General features: G+C 43.8%; 1 protein-coding gene across 3 annotated transcripts in view; it reads left to right on the top strand.

Moving 5' to 3' along the window:
• Nucleotides 1-869: 869 nt before the first annotated feature.
• Nucleotides 870-20,153, top strand: part of CCBE1 (collagen and calcium binding EGF domains 1) — a 205,529-nt gene continuing 186,245 nt past the window's right edge. For all 3 annotated transcript variants that reach the window (XM_084832039.1, XM_084832041.1, XM_084832038.1), the window contains exons 1-2: nt 870-1,063; nt 1,267-1,347. In XM_084832039.1, the coding sequence (XP_084688165.1) occupies nt 900-1,063; nt 1,267-1,347 (245 nt within the window). In that variant the 5' untranslated portion in view covers nt 870-899. The remainder of the gene's footprint in view (nt 1,064-1,266; nt 1,348-20,153) is intronic.

Genomic DNA, 20,153 nt, shown 5'->3' with positions numbered 1-20,153 from the left:
GCCACCTACAGCACGCTCCTTCTGTTCTGCCTCTCCCACTGGTCCACCTCCAGGTTCTCGCTTCCTGGTGCCTGGCCTTTCCTCGAAAAACCCCTCCTCTTCTTCCTCCTCTTCATTCCTGGTAATGTCAGACAGCCCTGACCCACAGGCTGTAGAAACTTGCCTGCCTGCCACTGCGGGCTTCTCCTCATTCGCGTTCGCATATTCTGCGCGCGCGTGCGTGCGTCTTCTTTCCCTCTCTTTCTCCCATCTCTTGGCCAGACAGCGGCAGCCAGCTCTCCTTTCCCTTCATCTGTAGGATCTCCCTCCCCACATCCCCCCAGAAGGGGAAGCTGCCCCATAGCTGGCTTCTCCAAATCCCTGCGCAATACGCTCTCCCCCGTCCTTCATCTCCAGCAGGATCTCGTCTCTCGGTCTTCTTATCGGCCGGCAAGGGGGGCCGTATTCTCACACCACAAGTCTCCTTCTCCCCCGCACCCCGCCACGCCAGGCCTCTATAACAGCTGGTGACCCCTTTCTCTGCCCTCGACCTTCACGCCCTCACTCCCCTGCCCCCAAAGCCTACCCTCTGCCCTTCTGCAGCCGACTCTCTCTGCTTCCCTCGCCCTCCGGCTCCGTCTGCCCCGCACCCGACGCTCCTCAACAAGCCACGCTCCAAGCTCGCCTCTCCGCAGCAGCTGGTCGCCCCTTTCCCCGCCCGCTTTCTCGGCTAGCCAGGGCCGCCGCTGCCATTTACCCCCCCCCCGCCCCCTCCGCTCCTCCTCTCCCCGCCGCGCTGGTCACGCCACCCGCCGCCGCCGCAGGGGGCAGCTCTTCCTCCTCCTCCCCCTCCGCCACTCCGCGAGCGCGCCCGGCCGGCCGGCAGTCCGAGCGCCGCGCGAGCGAGCCGAGGCCGCCCGATGGCGCTGCAGGGCGGCGGCGGGGGCGGCGCCGGGCGGCCGCGACTGCTCGCGCTGGCGTGGTCGCCGTCGCGGAGCCTGCGCCTCTGGCTGCTGCTGGTGCTGCTGCTGGCCGCGCTCGGGCACGCGTGGACCTACCGCGAGGAGCCCGAGGAGAGCGACAGGTGGGTGGGAGGGGGGAGCGGGGCGGGCGAGCACCGCCCCTTGGCCCCTGGCTCGGCTTTCCCGCCACGCCAGCGCGGCTCTCGCTGCGCCTCGCTGGCGACGGGTCCCGCCAGCCTGCGCGTCGTTAGCGTGACTTGACTTCGGGCGCGCCGTAGCGCAATGTCTCTCTCTCGCTCTCTGTCTCTCTCTCCCCGCCTCACAGGCAGGTGTGTTCCGAGAGCAAAGTCGCCACCACCGAGTACCCGTGCCTGAAGCCCAGCGGGGAGCTCACCACCTGCTTCAGGTCAGTGGCGTCGCCGGCGGCGGCGGAGGAGGAGGAGCGCGGCGCGCGCGGGCGTCTGAGGCGCCTTCCTCCGACCTCGTGCCCCCGTGCTGGACTTCAGCTCCCACCAGCCCGAGCCAGCATGGCTAGTGGCCGGGGAGGCTGGCTGTAGTATTCCAAAACTTCCAGAGGTTGGAGGAGGCTGGTCTGAGAGCTGCTGGTGCTGGGAGTGTTTCTCCTCCGGTCCGGAGGGGAAAAAAAGTCCGGGATTTGGCTGAAGGCCGCCTCTCCGCGCACGGTTGTGTCCAGCCATCAGGGATGATTTCTGAGCCAGTCAGCCCCAGGGGCTCGGGACTCCTCCATGGCACCTCGGAGGCAACAGTGTTTAAAAGGCCAGCCCGGAGCATGTGCAGAGTGCTGTTTCCTTCCCCGTGCTTGAGGGGTGTGTGTGTGTGTGTGTGTTTTCGCAGCAGTAAGCAAACAGCAAGTCCATAGTTCGGAACTATGGAGATGGTTGTATTTTGAGGAGGTGGGTTGAGGCAGTATTTTTGGTGCCAGATTTGGGGAGCATGCCCCCAGGGGTCTCCTCCCTCATTTCTGTTGCTGTTGCCCATTCACTTGCCCAGCCAAGGGCCGGTGCCATTGTGGGGCACCTGCCGAGTGTGCACTTTTCACCACTGCAACCTGCTTGTTCACCTGCCTCTCCCTCTGGCCCAGACAAAGGTGGTGGTGGTAAGAATGAGGGGCAATAAGAATGAGGGGTGGCTGCTTGCTCACTGGCTCCCTGCCTGTCAAGCAAGCAAGTGGTAGCAATGATGAGAAGGAGGACGAGGAGAACTAGCACTTGGTGACAGTGGTGATGAGAAGGCAGCCTATTGAGGGAGGGGGCCACCAAGGGTGTCTTGCTCAAGGATCCAACAACCTGGAGCCCACACTGGCCCTGCCCCTCTGGGCCCTACCTATACCGCTGCCCAGAGAGAGGACAAGATCAGCACAGGCTGAAGTTCCTTCTCCTTGTTTCTCTCACTGCTCACTTGCTTGGAGAAGGCAAGTGAACAGGCTGCAACAGCGAGGAGGAGGAGGAGGAACATAGCCAGGTGGCTACAAGGGTAAGCAGTATGGGCTCCGTCTGAGTTGTGGGCCTCAGCAGATGCCTACTGATGCTGGCCCCAGGCTGGGACCTCCACTCTAATTGCTGCAAAGTGGACCATCAGCAAGTTCAGTTTCCCCAGACATCATTCCTTGAGACACACACAGCTCCCTTGCCTGTGGATTGACTGCTGTTTGTGTCAACTGGTACATCTCAAGGGCTCTGATTTGAACCCAAGGCCTCCAGTTGTTCATCCCTATTATAAGGTGTGGAGCAAATGCGCATTTGTAGTTACCTAGGGCGGTGTTGATGTGACCCTGGCGTTTACATACATGGGTTTCTCTTTGATGCTTTATGGTGTTTAGTGGTTCAACTGCCAGAGTATATCCCAAGACAACTCCAGTTAGAAATTTATCATTGGATCTAGCATAAAAGCAGCTATGAAGAAGACTTCATAGAAGGGGATATTTCCTCCCCACCCTCTGAAATGGATTCCTATGTGTGTTTACTGTATTGTAGCCATACCTTTTTGCATTCTGCAAGTGTGGGTCTGAAAGCAATAATTTATGGTGGTGCATATGCGAGTGACACTGCTTTTTCACAGTATACTGTTGGCATCTGACAACATGTGTTTGTGCATGCCGCATACATCATATAGATAGCAGAAAAACTTCTGTAAGGATGGGCAGGAAGAAGACAGTCTCCCCCTTTCCCTGGGTTTCAGACCACATTATTATTTATTTCTGAATATGATTGGTCCTTGTGAGCACACACAACCTTGGCCAATTCACTAGTTCTTCACTGTGGGTAACACAGTAGTAAACAATTAAGGCTGCAAACCTATCCCCACATACCTGTGAATAAGCCCCCACTGAACTCAGTGCACTTTATTTCTGTGTAGATATGTCTAGGATTGTGCTGCAAATGGCTTATGGAGTAGGAATGCATGCCAAAGGTACAAATCCCTTTGATCCAGAAAAATAAATGCTGGAGGGGTGGCTGTTTGTCCTGTTCTGATAATATTGGTAAGAATAAAAGCAAATCACCTTAAAAATATACACACATTTTGCAATGTAACCTTGAATGCATCTCTTCCCCCTTTTGTTCTTTTTGTTCTTTTCATTTCTTTTTGCACTTTGACTTTGAATGCATCCAAGAGTAGGTTTTTAGTCTTTGTTGAATTTTGCTAGCCTCTTTACAGAAATCTCTGTGTTCCCTCTGGTATTGAAATGGTGTTCCTACAATGGTAGGATTTCACTCTTGAGTGTTTACACAACTGCAGTGCCACTGCTGATAAAAGAGCTCTTCGGTATCTCTAAAAAAATCGTGATGGCTTGAACTGTGAACCTAAACAAGCTTACTTGGAAGAAAGGCTGCAATCCTAAGAATATTCAGAGGGATGCAAGTCCCATTGAAATCAGTGTGATATTTTGTTAATTTAATTTATTTAGGGTGTTTTTATCCAGCTCCTCAGCCAAAAGGTTTCTGGTGCAGCTTACATACAAACAGTAAAAACAACGTAGTTCCTGCCCACGTGCTTACAATCTAAGAAGACGCAACACTAAAAGAAAAAGGAATGGGAAAGGAAGAGGAAAAAGCAAGTGGTCTTTCAGCAGGTGTGATGGAATGACTAATTTCGGTTTCTTGGATAAGCATAGTTAGGACCTGACTGCAAGTCTCACTGATTTCCATTGGGCTTGTTTCCATATAAGGGTTCTTCATACATCAAGGTTTTAAGTGTACACCTGAGATGTTTCAAATGTACACCTGAGATGTTTCAAATGTATACCTGAAACGTGAATTATGAATGCAGTAACAATATATTTGTAAACATTCGTAGGTATGCTTAGTCACGGCTTTAGAGTGTGTTCATGTTCAAAGGTTTGTGCTGGTTTATTGCTGTAGAGCAGGGGTCCCCAACCCCCAGGCCAGTCCATGGCCTGTTAGGAACCGGGCCGCAGTAGGGGTGTGCGAAACCCCCTTACCTTGGGTCTGCGGAGGGGGGAGGCGATCCATCCCTACCCCCCCCCCCGGAATCCTCCCCGGCCAGCTCCACTCCTCAGCAAGTCCGTGGAGCTGCCGGCCGGCTCCAGCTGCTGACAGACTTCCGGCTGCTGGGACGCAAATGGCATCCACATAGCAGACGCCATTTGCATCCCTGTTCTTCAAGTAATAGGCTACGTAAATCTTTACGTAGCCTATTACTGCAAAGAACAGGGACACAAATGGTGTCTGCGTCCCAGCGGCCAGAAGTCCTCCAGCAAAACCATCCCCCCCCCCCCCCCGGTCCGTGGAAAAATTGTCTTCCATGAGACCGGTCCCTGGTGCCAAATAGGTTGGGGACCGCTGCTGTAGAGTTCACTGATAATCTGCAGTGTGGTGTTTAAAATCCTGCAGTACTAGTTTACTGTTGTTTCCTTCCTAGGACAGAGATGTTGTTTCCTTCCTAGGACAGGACTATTTCTGCCCTCCTGGCCAGAAATAGGCTGGTGGAGTACCCTTTTCACTCACTCTGATACTGCTCATTCAGTGCAAGGGGATGTGGGTTCACCACTACTTTTCCTCTCTGCATTGGTCTGAAGCAGAGAGAGACAGCAGTATTGTTACCCCTAGAGTAGCCTTCTCCAGTGTTTTGCCCTCCTGTTGTTTCGGACCACAACTCCCATCAGCCCCAGCCAGCATGGCCCATGGTCAATGATTATGGGAGTTGTGGTGAAATACATCTGGAGGATACCAGGTTGGGGACAGCCATGACTAGGCAAATTTTATCCAAGTGAAGTAGTTTACTTTATTGCTGACATTAATGTGAGAGCACAATGTTGTTGCTTTTGTATCTCTGCTCTGAGCGCTTGCAAGATATAAATGATATTGCTATGAATATGAGAGCCACTTGGTATTGAAGAAATAGTTATCATATAAAGGTGCAATAGTTATAATATATTGTTTAACAGTTGCTTTATATTCTGTTAGGTAGCCGTTTGTCAAAAGCTATTTTGAAATATAAGAAAGCCCAACCTTTATTGAAACTTTATTATTGGCCCCTATTTAACTGGAACATTGTATCTTTTTAGTATAGCAGTTTCTCAAGGATGTAGCCCACTGTAACTTGGGAACTGGAGATTTCATAACCTGCTAGTTTGTACAGAATTTTGACGTTCTGAAGATGAAGATGCACTTTATGAGAATAAAAAGTATGATTTATATATGGCATACCCACATTCAAATCTGCTTACTTATGGAAGGATATTTTAAAATTAATTCAGCAGGGTTAATTTAGCAGTACCTTGGAATATTGACCCATTGCAATGTCTCAGTTTTATTAAGTGGAAACACGTAGGAATGCAAGCTAACTATTTATTGACATGTTCCCTTATGGCATGTCAGTTAACAACCTATGCCTCATATTCTTGTAGTCTTGCACTCATGCAGCACAATCCTTTGCATGTTTACTTGGAACTAAGTTCTACTGATTTTAATGCAATTTATTCGCTAGCAACTGTTCATAGGATTACAATCTTAACCTCTGGATTTTTTTTTTCTAGAAATAGGCGTGTGTCAAAAAGAATGGCATTTCTATTAGCATGACGTTTTATTTTGGAATAATGCTGAGAATGCAACACAAAGGAAGAATACTGCATAACAATGCAAGAAGAGGTGCTTCCAAGCAGAGGTATCCAAGTGCCACTAATTAGAAGGCATTCTGCAGCGGTTCCATCTTTTTTTCCTTAATGGATTTTTGGCAATAAGAAAAAAGATGGAAGTGGTGGAAAACCATGGGAGGTTACTAATGGAAGATGTCACTCTCTGGACCCTTGGTCAAATTCCACAAACAAGGCAGGGTGATGTTGGGATAAAAGCCTCATCTGGAAAGCACCCATAATCACTAATTCAGAGAAAAGGGGGAAATGAATTACAGTCCTCCTTAGTATGTCATGGCTGGGTTTTGGGGTCAGAGTAAAACAACTGGAGAAGAAGTTTGCTAACTATTGAGAGAGTTTGGATGTATAAGTTATGTAGCTGAATCATAGTCAGAATATATATATATATATATATATATATATATATATGCATGCATGCATGCATGCATGCATATGTATTTAACTGGAATGCAGTCAGAAGCTTGAAGGGCTCTCCCATAGGAGATAGTGTTGTCACATCTTAAAAAATGGAATTCTGTGCTTGCTTCACTTGCTGAGTAACAGTGTGAATATTTTTGACACAATTGTGCTGTGGTGGTGCTGGTGCCATATCAACAGTGCAGAGCTCTGTGTGTCTGGCAGTGTCTCTGTTATGATGAGATGGCGCAAGAAGGCTCAAGGGGCATGTGATGACTGTATCTTGTGTTATGCGGCTGTCAAGAGCGGTGTATTCTTGGTGCTAAAAGCTGAGGATAATGTGTTCCTTTGAGATGCAGCATGTGTCTTAAGAGCAGCTGATTGTGCTACACATGTAAACATTCACCGCAGGCCAATCGAAAGGATGTATGACTGGTTTCATGGTTGCATGATGTTTATTTAAAAAAATCTTAACTAAATCCAGGCAGACAGCTGTGGTTAACACTGGAAAGGGTCTGTCATTTTCCCTAGCCTCTGTCATTTGCCCTTTGGCCTCTGTTGGTGTTCAGTGTTTAGAGAGAGCTGGATTTGTGCAGCAAAATAAAAGTACAGTTCAGTGTGCTCTTCTGTTATAGGGTACTCCTGATTAAAGCTGTACTCCTTAAGCCCAGCTGTAGTTGCCGAGTGGGGATGGGGTGTCAGCATCCCCTTCTGGCTGTTCATCCTGAGCTGCTTCTGCCTTTCTGGGCTAGTGCCCCAGTGGTGCTGATTCTTGCTTATTGCTGGGTTGTCTGTCTGTTTTGCCTGGCCACTTTCTCCCACTATGTCACATACAGCGCCACTCAGAAAAGCCCCTGACAGAGCAAGCAAGCAGAGTGGCAGCCAGCCCAGGCCATGCAGTCTAGCAGACACTGGGCGTATCTATGTATTGCTCTGCTTACATGATACAGGCTGGCACCATAGCTTCTGGACTGCAGCATTTGAATGAGTGGGCAATGAGCAGGAGTCAGGCAGAACAGTGAGAGAATAGTGGTGAGGTGCTGGAGGACAGAGTTGCAGCCTGCACTCTACTCCCTACGCTACCCTGCTTCCCTCAGATGTGGTGGAGGCTGCTGTCCAGTCACCAGCGTTGAAGCAAGATCCAGCTTCCAGTTGAGTCAGCTTCTCTTCATAGAATGTGGAGGGATATCTTGTCCTTTGCCTCAGGCAGCAAAATTTCCCTGTTTCCATTCTGATTTCATTCTCCTTTTACAGAGACTCCAGATGACATTGTTGCCAAACGTATTTACATATTTATTTGATTTCTATCCCATTGTGTCCTGTATGACCAGAGTGGCTGACAGCCATTTTTCCAAATATTAATAGTCCTGTTCCCCAGGGCTCACAATCTCTAATCCAACCAAATGTTTTTTGTGGGAGGGTGCTAAAAGATGCGAGATTAAATGAAAAATGATATTGTAAACATAAAGATCTATTTTAAACCAAAAAAACAAACTGAAACACCAATGCCACACCATAAATAGCCAGTCTAAAAAGCCATCCAAAGGACAGTGCTTTTTGAAGGCAGCCACCTGCTAAATGCCTACTTGTTAAAGAGATGTTGCAAACTTTATGTGGGGTGGGCCATGATGTCTCTTAATCTCTGCCCTGGAGGCAGGTCGATCTTTATTCCCAGCCCCAGGAATTCTCTTCCAATCTAGCAGCAGGAGCGATCAACAGTGACCACTGGAAAAGGTGATGACAGTGGGATGCTCTGTGTGAGAGGCAAAGCTCATAAGAACATAAGAAGAGCCCTGCTGGATCCCACCAAGGGTCCATCTAGTCCAGTATTCTGTACACACAGTGGCCAACTAGCTGTTGTCCTGGTACCCACAATCAGGGCATGAGTGCAACAGCACCCTCCCACCCATGTTCCCCAGCAACTGGTGTACATGCGCTCACTGCTTCTGGTACTGGAGGTAGCACATAGCTATTGGGAATAGTAGCCATTGACAGCCTTTTCCTCCAGGAATTTATCCAACACCCTTTTAAAGTATCCAAATTGGTGGCCATCACTATATCCTGTGGTAGCGCATTTCAGAGATCTTTGGCTATTGAGTGGTATAGAAATAAATAAATAAATAAATTTATGGTTTAACTATGTGCTGTATAAAGAAGTACTTCCTTTTATCTGTCCTGAATTTCCCATCCATCAGCTTCATAGGATGACCCCAGGTTCTAGTATTTTGAGAGAAGGAGAAAAATGTCTCCCTATTCACATTCTCCACACCATACATAATTTTGTAGATCTTTGTCATGTCTCCCCTTGCTGTCCTTTTTTCCAGGCTAAACAATCCCAGCTGCTGTAACCTTCTCTCATAGGGGAGATGCTCCAGCCCCCTGATAATTTTAGTTGCCCTTTTTTCAGCTCTACAATATCCTTTTTTCAGATGCAGTGACCAGAACTGTACACAGTATTCCAAGTGTGGCCATACCATAGATTTGTATAGGGGCAGTATGTTGTTGGCAGTTTTATTCTCTGTCCCTCTTCTAATTATGCCTGACATGGAGTTTGCCTTTTTTACAGCAGCCACACACTGGGTTGACATCTTCAATGAGCTGTCCGCCACAACCCCAGGATCCTGGTCAGTCACCCCTAGCTCAGACCCCATCAGGTTATACTTGAAGTTGGGATTTTTTGCCCCAACGTGCATCACTTTATACTTTCTTACATGGAACCGCATTTGCCATTTAGTTACCCATTCTCCCAGTTTGGAGAGATGTCTTGGAGCTCTTCACAATCCCTTTTTGTTTTACCCACCCTAAATAATTTGGTGTCATCTGCAAACTTGGCCACCTTGCTGCTCACTCCTAATTCCAGATCATTTATGAACAGGTTGAAAAGCATTGGTCCCAAAAGAGATCCCTGTGGGACCCCACTATTTACTTCCCTCCATTGGGAGAATTTACCATTTATTCCTACTCTCTGCTTTCTGTTCTTTAACAAGTCCGTTATATGGAAGGGGTTCTGAAGTTCTGCCAAAGTGGTAGGTAATCGTGGCATGTTTTCAGGGTCATCCTCTATTTTTTTCAGACCTGACTTGTGGTGAGTTTTGTGTCTGTGGTAAATTCAGTTGTGAGGTCATCCTTCCCAGTGTCAGTGAGCAAAGCATTATTGCGCCTTTTAAGCACGACTGTGGTTTTGATTATAAATGACCTTGTGGCAGATTCTACTGGGGAATTAGTGATGAATGGCATCTTAATTGCTAAGGAGAGAACAATCCTATGTCCCTTAGATAGCATCTAGGGGAGATGAGATTTTTTGGTTTCCCAGCTCTGAGCTCGTAAACAGTGCTATGAGCTCGGAGCTGAAACTGTGCTCCCCACTCCCTCATAGCCATAGTAAAGAGAACTGCGCCACCTCTGCTATGCTTGTATCATGGAGCATGAAGGGGTGAAAACAGGGCGTTCCTGGGGGCAGGGTGGGAGGAGACCATGGAAGCTGTTTTAGACAGCTTCCTATGTGGTCTCCAGCCCTGTTCTTGCCCCCTCCTCGAAGCTGCACTTAGACACACAAAAATGCACATCTAAGGCAAAGTCCAAGGCGGCTGCAGCATAGTGGGAATCTTCTTGCTGCTTCCACCCTGCATTAGATAGACGGTCACCTCTGACTTCAGAGGAGGTCAGAGACTCCCATCTATCTCCATAGGATTGCACCCTTAATTAGTCAGTTTCTGTTCCTCATGGCAGAAATTTCTAGTTTCCTTTTATTATTTAATTACTGGTTTCCCTTAGTTATTTTTTCTTTTATAGTGGAATAGTATTATTTCACTATTAAAGAAAAGAAAACATGAATGAAAAAAATGCAGGGGCAATTCATTACTAATCTCACTGCTGTGCCGAACACAAAGTAATTAATAAAAGGGGCAGAACTTGCCAGGGGGAGCTGCTAATTAATGTTGTAGGTTCCTTTGTTGAACAGGGTTTATTTACATTATAGAAGAATCTTGACCACAGAGAAGGGCATTACTGGAAAATATAGTGCATATTAAGTGTAGTGTTGAACCACCATTTAAACTCCATTTTCAGCTGATTGTGGAAAAGTAGTGTTGAAGGGTCCTCATGTAGAAATAACCTATATTTTCCAGGCAACCATCTTTGCAGTGTAGGAGCTGTTCTCTCATTCATTCTTCGTGCATATTACATAGAAACAGGTACTATGTAATATGTAATGCTTGCAGAGTAGTCTCAGTGGAACATGCTAGACTTTGATTCTGATTTTTTTATAGCTTTGGGAAAAGCTCATGTTTATACTTAAGAGTGGATGAAAGAAACTGAGGAGGTTGATTTATAGCCAATTTTGCAAAAATAAAGCAATAATGAACTTAATTTTCAATTGCTGAAGATTAATGCAGAGGATCAAATGATGAGGACCTGCTGTCCTAAATAAATAGCAAACAAGGTATCTTATTACTAACCTCTTCGGAGTAACCCAATCTACTTTTCCTGAAGATAAAGCTTTTAAATACATGAGAGATACTTTGAATCATAGTGATTGCTCCAGTGGGATTAGTGCAGAGGCAAAAAGAACACAAAACAACACATGATTTAAGTGTCTCTAACACTATACACCATGTGTGATTGAGGTGTTAATGTTTGGACTATAAATTGATATAGCCACAGTTTTAAGCCTTGTGCGTGAAAATACAAAAGTACTAAGGCAAGGAGCCTCAACAGTGGTACACTGTTACATACATACATACATATTTATTTATTTATTTTAAAATATATGCCCCACCTTTCTAAGGCAAAATGCCCACTCAAGATGACGTACAGCAATCATAAATAAAACAATCACATCAGTGTTGCACACCATTCATTGTATCAGTGTTTAGTTTCCTTGGTTTTTTTCTCTCTCACACTGAACTCTTTGTATACCACACCACTAACTCTTTTTTTTAATGATGCTGGGGGATCTCTAGAAAAGGAGCAGCTGAGATAGTTGTGACTAATTTACTGGCTTCAGAAACACTTTTTGCCAATCCAAAGCACCGTCAGTGGAAAGAGCATTACTTCAGCTATCTGTAGGAGTAATCCCCCAACACTATAGTTGTCTGTTGGCTTTCTGCAGATAGGAGCAAAAGCTTTCCTCTACCTCACCTCTTAATATGTTTCAAAAGTGAAGGATTGGACTTAAATCTAACTACTGAATTTTTATTTGTTTATGGATCTGGTTGCTTGATTTTATGTAAACTTAAATATTGTAATGAAGCTTGAGGCTAGCAAAGGGTACTGCAGATATCAATATTTGAGAATTATACTTGACAGAGTGAGGTGGTTAGTCTAACTTAACTCCCATTTAGTGCAATAGGTTTACTGTAAGTAGGAATAACATTGGATACAACTGAATGTACTTCAGTAAAGCTGGCTTTATTTCACTTTTCATATATATATATATATATATATATATATATATATATACGTGTGTGTGTGTGTATATGTGTGTGTGTGTGTGTGTATATATATATATATATATATATGAAAATTATGAATTATATGAACTAGTTGCATGTGCAATTAAACATTCCCATACATAGAAAATAGGGTTGAGATTAGATATTAACTTATTGTCTTCAGTGCTTGCATAAGGTTGTTTAGTTGCTGAAGAATATATAGTTTTCCACACTGAATGCTGGTGCTCGCTCGGATGAATTATTCACATCCAATTACCCCTTGCCAACAGTTATTAGGGATGCATCTGTGTGTTTGCTCAGAAAGCGGGCAAAGCTTTGACTGGGTTCCAAGCAAACATGTACAAACCCTCACTGGATTTGCATGCCTTCCAAGCGAATTTATTTATTTATTTATTTATTTATTTATTTATTTATTTTTGCGAACATATGCAAATCTTCAGAAGGTGCTTGTGACAAACTCATATGTCTGCACCTCCACCCTGCAAGGCAGGACAAGCTTCAAGACACTCTTTGTCTGTTTTCCTCAGAGGTCAGCTGCCACCACACACATATTAATAAGTCCTATTGAATATTTATATTCAATAACTTACTGTGGAGGCTATGAATCTGCTCTGGATTTCAGCCAGATTGCTAAAGGAGCTATCCAAGGTTCTGAACCCAATATCCAAACCAGCTTCAGCACCATGGATAGCACCTTCAGAGTTCTGACTGGTTCTGACTGAAACCCAGAGTGGACCCATAGCCTTACTGACATCAGAACCACCAGCCTCCACTGATAACTTATAACTTGGATACATAGGAATCCAGGCTAATGGTTTTTATATATGATGGGTCCCTTTTTTCAAAGCTTCCTTTAAACTCTTTGACAACCAGGTTACTGGGTTTGCCAAGCAGGCCAGCACATGCATAAGGCTACCCTCCAGACTAGGCAAGACAAACAAATCAACTCCAGCTTCCAATTCAACATATTTATTAACGAACCAAGGGGAGAGAAGTTGAGAAATAGTCACATGGTTTTAAAGTAAAATAAAACAATGAGAACCAGCATGGTGTAGTGGTTAAGTGTTGGACTAGGACTCAGGAGACCTGGGTTCTAGTCCCAACTTGGCCATTAAGCTCACTGGGTGACTGTGGGCCAGTCACTGAATCTCAGCCTAACCTACCTCACAGGATTGTTCTGAGGATGAAATGGAGAGGAGGAGTAAGTTGCCTTGGGTCCCTTGCAAGAAGAAACAATCATTACATAATGTTATATTATTATTACATAAATGTAATAATAACCCCCCATCAAAATAGCTTTCTAACTCTTAGTTATCAGAATCCTAAGAGTAATTCACCAAAGCAGCTTACAGGGGTGAGGAGGGGTGAGGCCAACACCTGGGACATCCTGGCTTAGTTAGGCTGACGTTCCCTTTTTGCTATCCACATGAAGACAAAGGAAGCTTTCTTCACAGATACAGGTATGTCTCTGGGGACTTGGGGAGCTCCCAGGGAGGGAAATTCAAACTGAGCAATCAATAGCCTGGTCATGTATCCTTTGGGGGATAGCTACAAAACCAATTTAACATAAGCTGAGTCAGCCTGGAATGTGTAGAAATGTACGTTTTGGAGTCATGGAGGCTGTTGGCTCCAATGTCAATGAGGCAGTGAATCTGCTCCAGGTTTCAGTCAGAACCAGTCAGAATTCTAAAGGAGCTATTCAAGGTGTAGAGTGCTGTTTTGGAATTTATTGCAGTCTGGCTATGATTTTTGTTCAGAGGCCTTTCCAGAAAGAAAGGTGTATGTGTGTGTGTTTGTGTGTGTGTGTGTGGAGTTTGATTTGTTACAGTGTTTGGAAAGCACCTTCACCTTCTGCCTCCACCTCCCCTTTCTTGAAAAGGATGCTGCACACATTTCTCACTGAAGTGAAAGGCACACTTTTTCCTGCTGGGGACTGAAATTCCCAGTTGCACCCTTCCCATCAGGAAAGCGCTGAAGCTACCATTACCACTGCTGCTTTTGCTTTCCCCCTGCTGTAAGGCAAGTAGATGGGGGGCCCTGGAGCAGGGGAAGGGTGAGGCTGTGCTTCGCATGATCAGGATGAACCCAGCCCTGTTGTTGCTGTTGTTTACATTTCTATACTGATAAAGCTCTCTGGGCAATGCATAAAACAACCAGGGTTTGGAGCAGGCTGCAACCAGGGCTTTTTTGCCCCAGTCGTGCTTATAGACATTTGAAGAGGAGTATTCACCTTTATAGACACATCTCTTTCAATGCTCGTGGTGTCTTTACCAATTATAGCTATTCAACAAATTCTTGAATAAGGCACGTGTATAGGATTATTTTACCTATGAACTTGGAAGCTCCGCCTGTGCATGAAAGATGTTTTGAACAATGGTAGCCATTAAACTGCAATTTAGGGTGCAATCCTAGGCATGTTTAGACAGAAAAAAGTCCTACAACTCCCAGCATTTCCCAGCCGGTCATGCTTACTGGGGCATTCCAGGAATTGTAGGACTTTTTTTCTGTCCAGACATGCAGTGGATTGTGCCATTAGAAACCATTTTGATCTGGTATATTTGTATTTAAGCACTCTTCATTTCATTGGGGCTAAGCCTCCTGACTGAAGTGGTTTGTGGATTGCTGTATGCAAGGAAATCACTGGGTGATTATATCTGCCAGTACTATGTAGTATTGTCTTATTTAGGCTTATTGTACAATATGATATTGGGAGTTTCCACATCATTTAAAGATATATCATAATCCCTATCCATAATTTAAGGTCAGTGGTAGCATGTTCACCTCTGAGTTATTTCACTGTGATAATTAATTACTGTCAGTGTTTTAGAAATGAAGAGCTGAAGATGATATTATTACAGTGTGATTTTTCCAAGGCCACCCAACAAAATCCTTGACTATGAGATGGTTTCAACTTATTAATTTAGCACTTTAAAAACAAAGCCAATCCAGTGGTTGACTGTGAAGGCTGAGGGCAAATGCTGAGTCTCTGCATGTGTAGCAGGTAAAGCATGGACATAATATGTTCAAGTTAGTAATCTTGCGACTCTGTTTTGAAGCAGTGGTGGTTTCCGGACTGTTTTTAAAGGTTGTACCGCATACAATGCATTGCAATAGTTTAAACTGGGGTGGTGAACCATATTGAGTCTAGGGGCCAGATTGGACCCTACTGTGGTCTGTATGAGATCAGGGGGCAGGGCCCCATCAGCGATGTCAAAGGTGATGTCCTCAGCCAAGGTGCCATCTGGAGCCCCTCAAGCTGGCACCTTAATTAGGGAGCTGGAGCACAGCCAGAAAAGCCAGTTCTGGTCCAGGAGCAAAGCCAGCTCCTGTACCAGATGAAACAAAGCCAACTGAGGCACCCACTGGGTCTGCTTCACTTCTTCTTCACCTTCCCAATGTAGAGAAGGCAGAAGGGGAGCAAAGCCAATTCAGTTGGCATGTCAAGGAGCCAGCAGCATTCCAAGATCAGGACAAAGCCCCAGGACTGAATATGCAGATGGCTTTGCTCCTCCATCACCTTATTCTGAGGGGGCAAGGCTTCGGGGAGGGGGAGGAGCCTTGCCCAAGGCCTCGTGAGCCAGATGGGCTGGCCTGGTGGATGAAACTTGGCACACAGGCTGGAGGATCCATATCCCTAGTCTAAACTAAAGGATCACATGACACTTTACACCTGCTAAGCTTAGTCTTCTCAACCACAAACTGTAGAAACTTTGAATTTTGGGACATGTCTACCATTTGTGTGTTACATTTGCTTTCTCATAGTTACATCTTTGACAGTGAGAGGAAGATTGAGAGAAAGTCTTCTTTAAGCTCCATGGTGTAAGTTCCCATCTTGCCATAATTTTTAAACCATTTTCATTCAGGGCAGTGAACAGCAGAGAACCAGCATGAAAGAAAAATATTTTGGGTTTTCTGAAAGTCATGCTGAAAATCAATTTACATTGGCTATTTGACTCATCCCTGTCAGTTTTACCCTCATCTATAAAAATACAATATTGACCTAATTCCGATATGTGTGGCGAGTATGATGCTGCTGCTGATCAATAAAGCACTTTAAAATCAGAAAGGTGCCTTCCCTACCTTGGATAATTCCTATAACAGATTGCATACTTTATAGCAGTACTATAGAAAAATAATAATACTTAAGCCCAACATTGTCTCAGTTTCTTGGACTAGTGTTTCTAAAGTTGGCTTTGGTGCTTGTGTGTTTCCTTGGCATTAAACTCACATGCAATACTAACCCACGGGTGCGACCTGAAATTATATGAGTTGTGCCTGTAAATCTGTGAATAACACTGAGGAAGGCTAAGCCATTGAGAATATCTTGATTTGTATCTTAATTACTGTTTGTGTTCACGTGTGTGTGTATTATGCTCTGGCTTGGTTTAGTTTGTATTTTTTTGTTACTGAACTCTGCCTTTATTTTCATAAGAGTACTAAAGAACATCTGTTAAATTGTAGTTGAACTCTTTGGCAGTACCTTTTTGTGGAATAAATGTCTATCTCATGCTGCATATTTAAACTGTCTAGCTCTTAAGTAAATAAAGTAGCATGTAAACAACAAGATTTTTTTAGCATGTGCAAGATGACTCTTTGATATGGGTAAGATCAAAAGAAATATGTCTTTATTACCACTACAGATATACTAGAAAAAATACAATTGTCCTGCAATATGTTATTTAAAATTCAAAATATATCTCAGCAGCTGCCACGTATGACATGTGTATACTGCCTTATTGTTCATGTAGAAGCACTTACATGTATGCACACTAGAGCAGCCTTCCACAACCTGGTATATGCTCCATATGTTTTGTACTTCAACTCCCATCAGCCCCAGCCAGCCTGCCCAGTTGTCAGGAGTTGTAGTCCAAAGCATCTACAAAGGGGCTCTGTTAACTACGAACCCTGCAAACTCGTATCTCCTCCAAACATATGCCAAAGTTTTGTGCCACAAATCCAAAATCTCCCACCACCCACAACTATGTACTGTTACATCAAATGCGGGTTTACAGGTAACACACAAAAAACTCAACATTGTCATATCACTTCCAAAATTGTGCCAAAGTTTTGTGCTAGTTTTGTGCTGTTTTGGCCACAAATCTCAAGTTTTCTACCACCACCAAAAGCGAAAAATCCACATTCTCATATCTCCTTTAGAACATATCCCAATTGTTTTGTGTTAGGTTTGTGCTCTTTTGTGCCACAAATACCAAGTTTTTTGCTGCCACCCACAACTATGTACTGATGCATCAAATGTGGGAATCACAGACAAAAAAACCCACATTCTCATATCATCTCCAAACGTGTGTCAAAATTTTGGTGATGTTTTGTGCCGCAAATCTCAAATTTTGTGCTGCTACTATTTACTTACGTCTTGCTGAGTTCTAGCTTGTGCTAATAGTCATGGATTTTTGCATGATGGTTTAAAATTTAAAATTACTCTTTATGCTGATGATTTTTTATTGTTTATTTCTGAACTCTAGTTGTCTCTGCTGGCATTGATGCAGCTGATTAATACATCTAGTAATTTGTCTGATTATTCATTTAACTGGTCACCAAACTAATGCTGATTTAACATTCTATATTTTGTAGTGTATTAGCAGATTGGCAGTTTTGATGGTGCCAGGATGTTAGTACTTATCTTGGAATACTTAATACTTGAGAGATAACTCAAATGATTAAGCTTAATTTGAATAAATTGATTAGTGAGATTTCTCAGGATTTAGATAGATGGGCATCTTTAAAGCCGAGTTTCTGGGGTAAGGTAAATACACTTGAGATGAATACTGTACCTCAGATTATTCATGTTATATGTGGGAATTCCCTTATCTATACCTGGCAAATATTTTCAGGAAACCAATGCTTTGTTTCTAAAATGGGGGGGGCTCTCTGCCAAGATTATCTCTGAAAAGGATGCATCTTCCAATTAAAGAAGGTGGATTTGGTTTTCCAGATCTTGCCTTATATCATCAGGCTTATTTGCTGATTCGTACCGAATCAGCAGTCTTTCCCATCTCCACTGGATCTTCTGCCTTAGTCAGTTTTGGAACCTTCTTCTCTGGTTCCTCATTTTAAATGAATGGCATTGGGTTCTAGAGATACAAAGATGCATAGGGTTCTTCCCACAGTTTCTACAGTTAGAGAAGTGTGGTGTATAATGTCACATCAATTACACTTTGATCCATTTTCTCATGCTAAATTGACTTTATGGGGCATTCCAGATTTAAAAATGGGTAAGAAAATGTTTTTGTGGTGGATATGGACAGATACGGTGATTTTTACTTTGGATCACTTGGTGGGTGCTGATGAGCTTTTGTCATTTTCTGTCCTGTGTGCCAAATATGTCTTTCCAGCTATGGCTGAATGGCAATATTTGCAATTGCAGCATTTGTTAGTATCTAGGTTAGGCCCAGCTGCTTTTACAGCATCAGAGTCTCCATCATTATTGGAAGTTGCATCCTTTTCAGAGATAATTGATAATATGTATGATATACAGCAGGAATGGAATAGGGAATAGGATTATTCCATTCTGTCTAATCAGTGGATCACTGCTTTGGTGTCTGTACCTATCATGTCTTTGGATGTTAGGCTGTGTCTTATTCAGCAAAAGCTTCTGTTTCAGGTCTACTGGACACTGCAGCATTTCTTTAATAAGGAATTGTCTAATTGAGCTAGTTGCTGGCAGTGCTATGCAGCTAAGGCTTCTTTTAAACGTATGTTTTGGCAGTGTCCAGCAGTTGCTTCTTTTTCAGAGGAGGTTATTATACGGATGATTTTTTTAAAAATGGAACAGTGTTTAATATTTGCTGATGTACATGCTCTTTTGAATTATCTACCTGCTTCATGGAAATTAATGAATGGTCAGCGTAAATATATTCTCCACATTCTTCTGACAGGAAAAGACTGATATTACAACATTGGAAAGATAAAACGGTCACCTCCTGTAATGCAATGGATTGAGGACCTTTCAACATTTGAATGGGTGGCATATAGACGCCACCTTCAAATAGATACTTATTCGGATATCTGGTCCGCTTTTGTTGAAGCTTATGTATAATTGCTAGTAAGTTGCATTTTCATATAAATTCATTTCATATGTATGCACTGCTATGGATATATACAAATGTATGTATATATATTAGATTTTTTAAAACAAACTAAAAAAAAGTTTTGCTGAGTTCAGTGGGGCTTTCTCCCTTGTGAATAAGGGGATATTTTTGCCTTTTAAAATAACTCTTTTAGTTGATCAGGCATTTTAATAAATTAGCATGAGCTTTCAGGGTTAACAACCCACTTTACAACTCAGCATTTATGGCACAAAAGAGCACAAAACTAGCACAAAACTTTGGCATAGGTTTGGAGGTGATATGAGAATGTGGATTTTTTTCCTTCACCAGGCCCCACATAAGGCTATGTCATTTTCATGCTTTTAGTGGCATCACAAAACTCAGGATCTGAGGCATGAAATAGCACAAAACCTTGGCATAGGTTCGGAGGTGATATGACAATGTGGATTTTTTGCCTTCCCCGGGCCTTACTTAAGGGTATGTCATTGAAGACACCTGTGCCTGTAGTGACAATGTTGGAACAATTAGCACTCCCCAGACTATGCTCCTTCAGGTGAGTAACTCCATCCAGAGCAGGCAACTGACCCATTTCCTAGACATGGTAGCCATTCACCAATAGAGCCTCTATATTGCCAGGATTCAGTCTCAGTTTATTGCCCTCATCCATCTTACCATTGCATCCAGGCACTGGTCCAAGGCTTGCACAGCCTCTTATCAGTCATTTATCAGGAACACTTGTTCAGAAAAGCCTTCCTGTTAATAGGGGAACTAGATACTTTTGAATGCCTCTTTCATCTCTGCCGTTTTGTATTTATAGAGTATGAATTGTTGATAAACTTGTTCGTTGCAAACACACAGAGTAATCTTTAGTTAGTCTTTGGCTGATAACCTGTGAAATGCAATGCATTGCATACATTTTATGCAATGTAGTGTTTTTATAGGGTTTTCTTCTGTTGTTAGGTTCAGATGTCTTGCCTGGACTTCTGGTGACTTGCTCTTAGTTCCCATAGGGAAAAAATGACATAAGAGATGGGCAACCACCATTTAATCATGCAATAATTCCTTTGTTTTGCCATGAGAATGTTGTTACCTCTTAAAATATGGTACTTTGAAATTAAGGCACTTGCAATTCAATTGACCAATATGATTAAAATGGAGAATG

This window comes from Heloderma suspectum, chromosome 2, assembly GCF_057233095.1.
Source record: "Heloderma suspectum isolate Gila_16-S chromosome 2, 16-S_ref, whole genome shotgun sequence".
NCBI lineage: Eukaryota > Metazoa > Chordata > Lepidosauria > Squamata > Helodermatidae > Heloderma > Heloderma suspectum.
The sequence above is the reverse complement of the archived record's forward strand: the minus strand, read 5'-3'. Positions and strand labels throughout refer to the sequence as shown.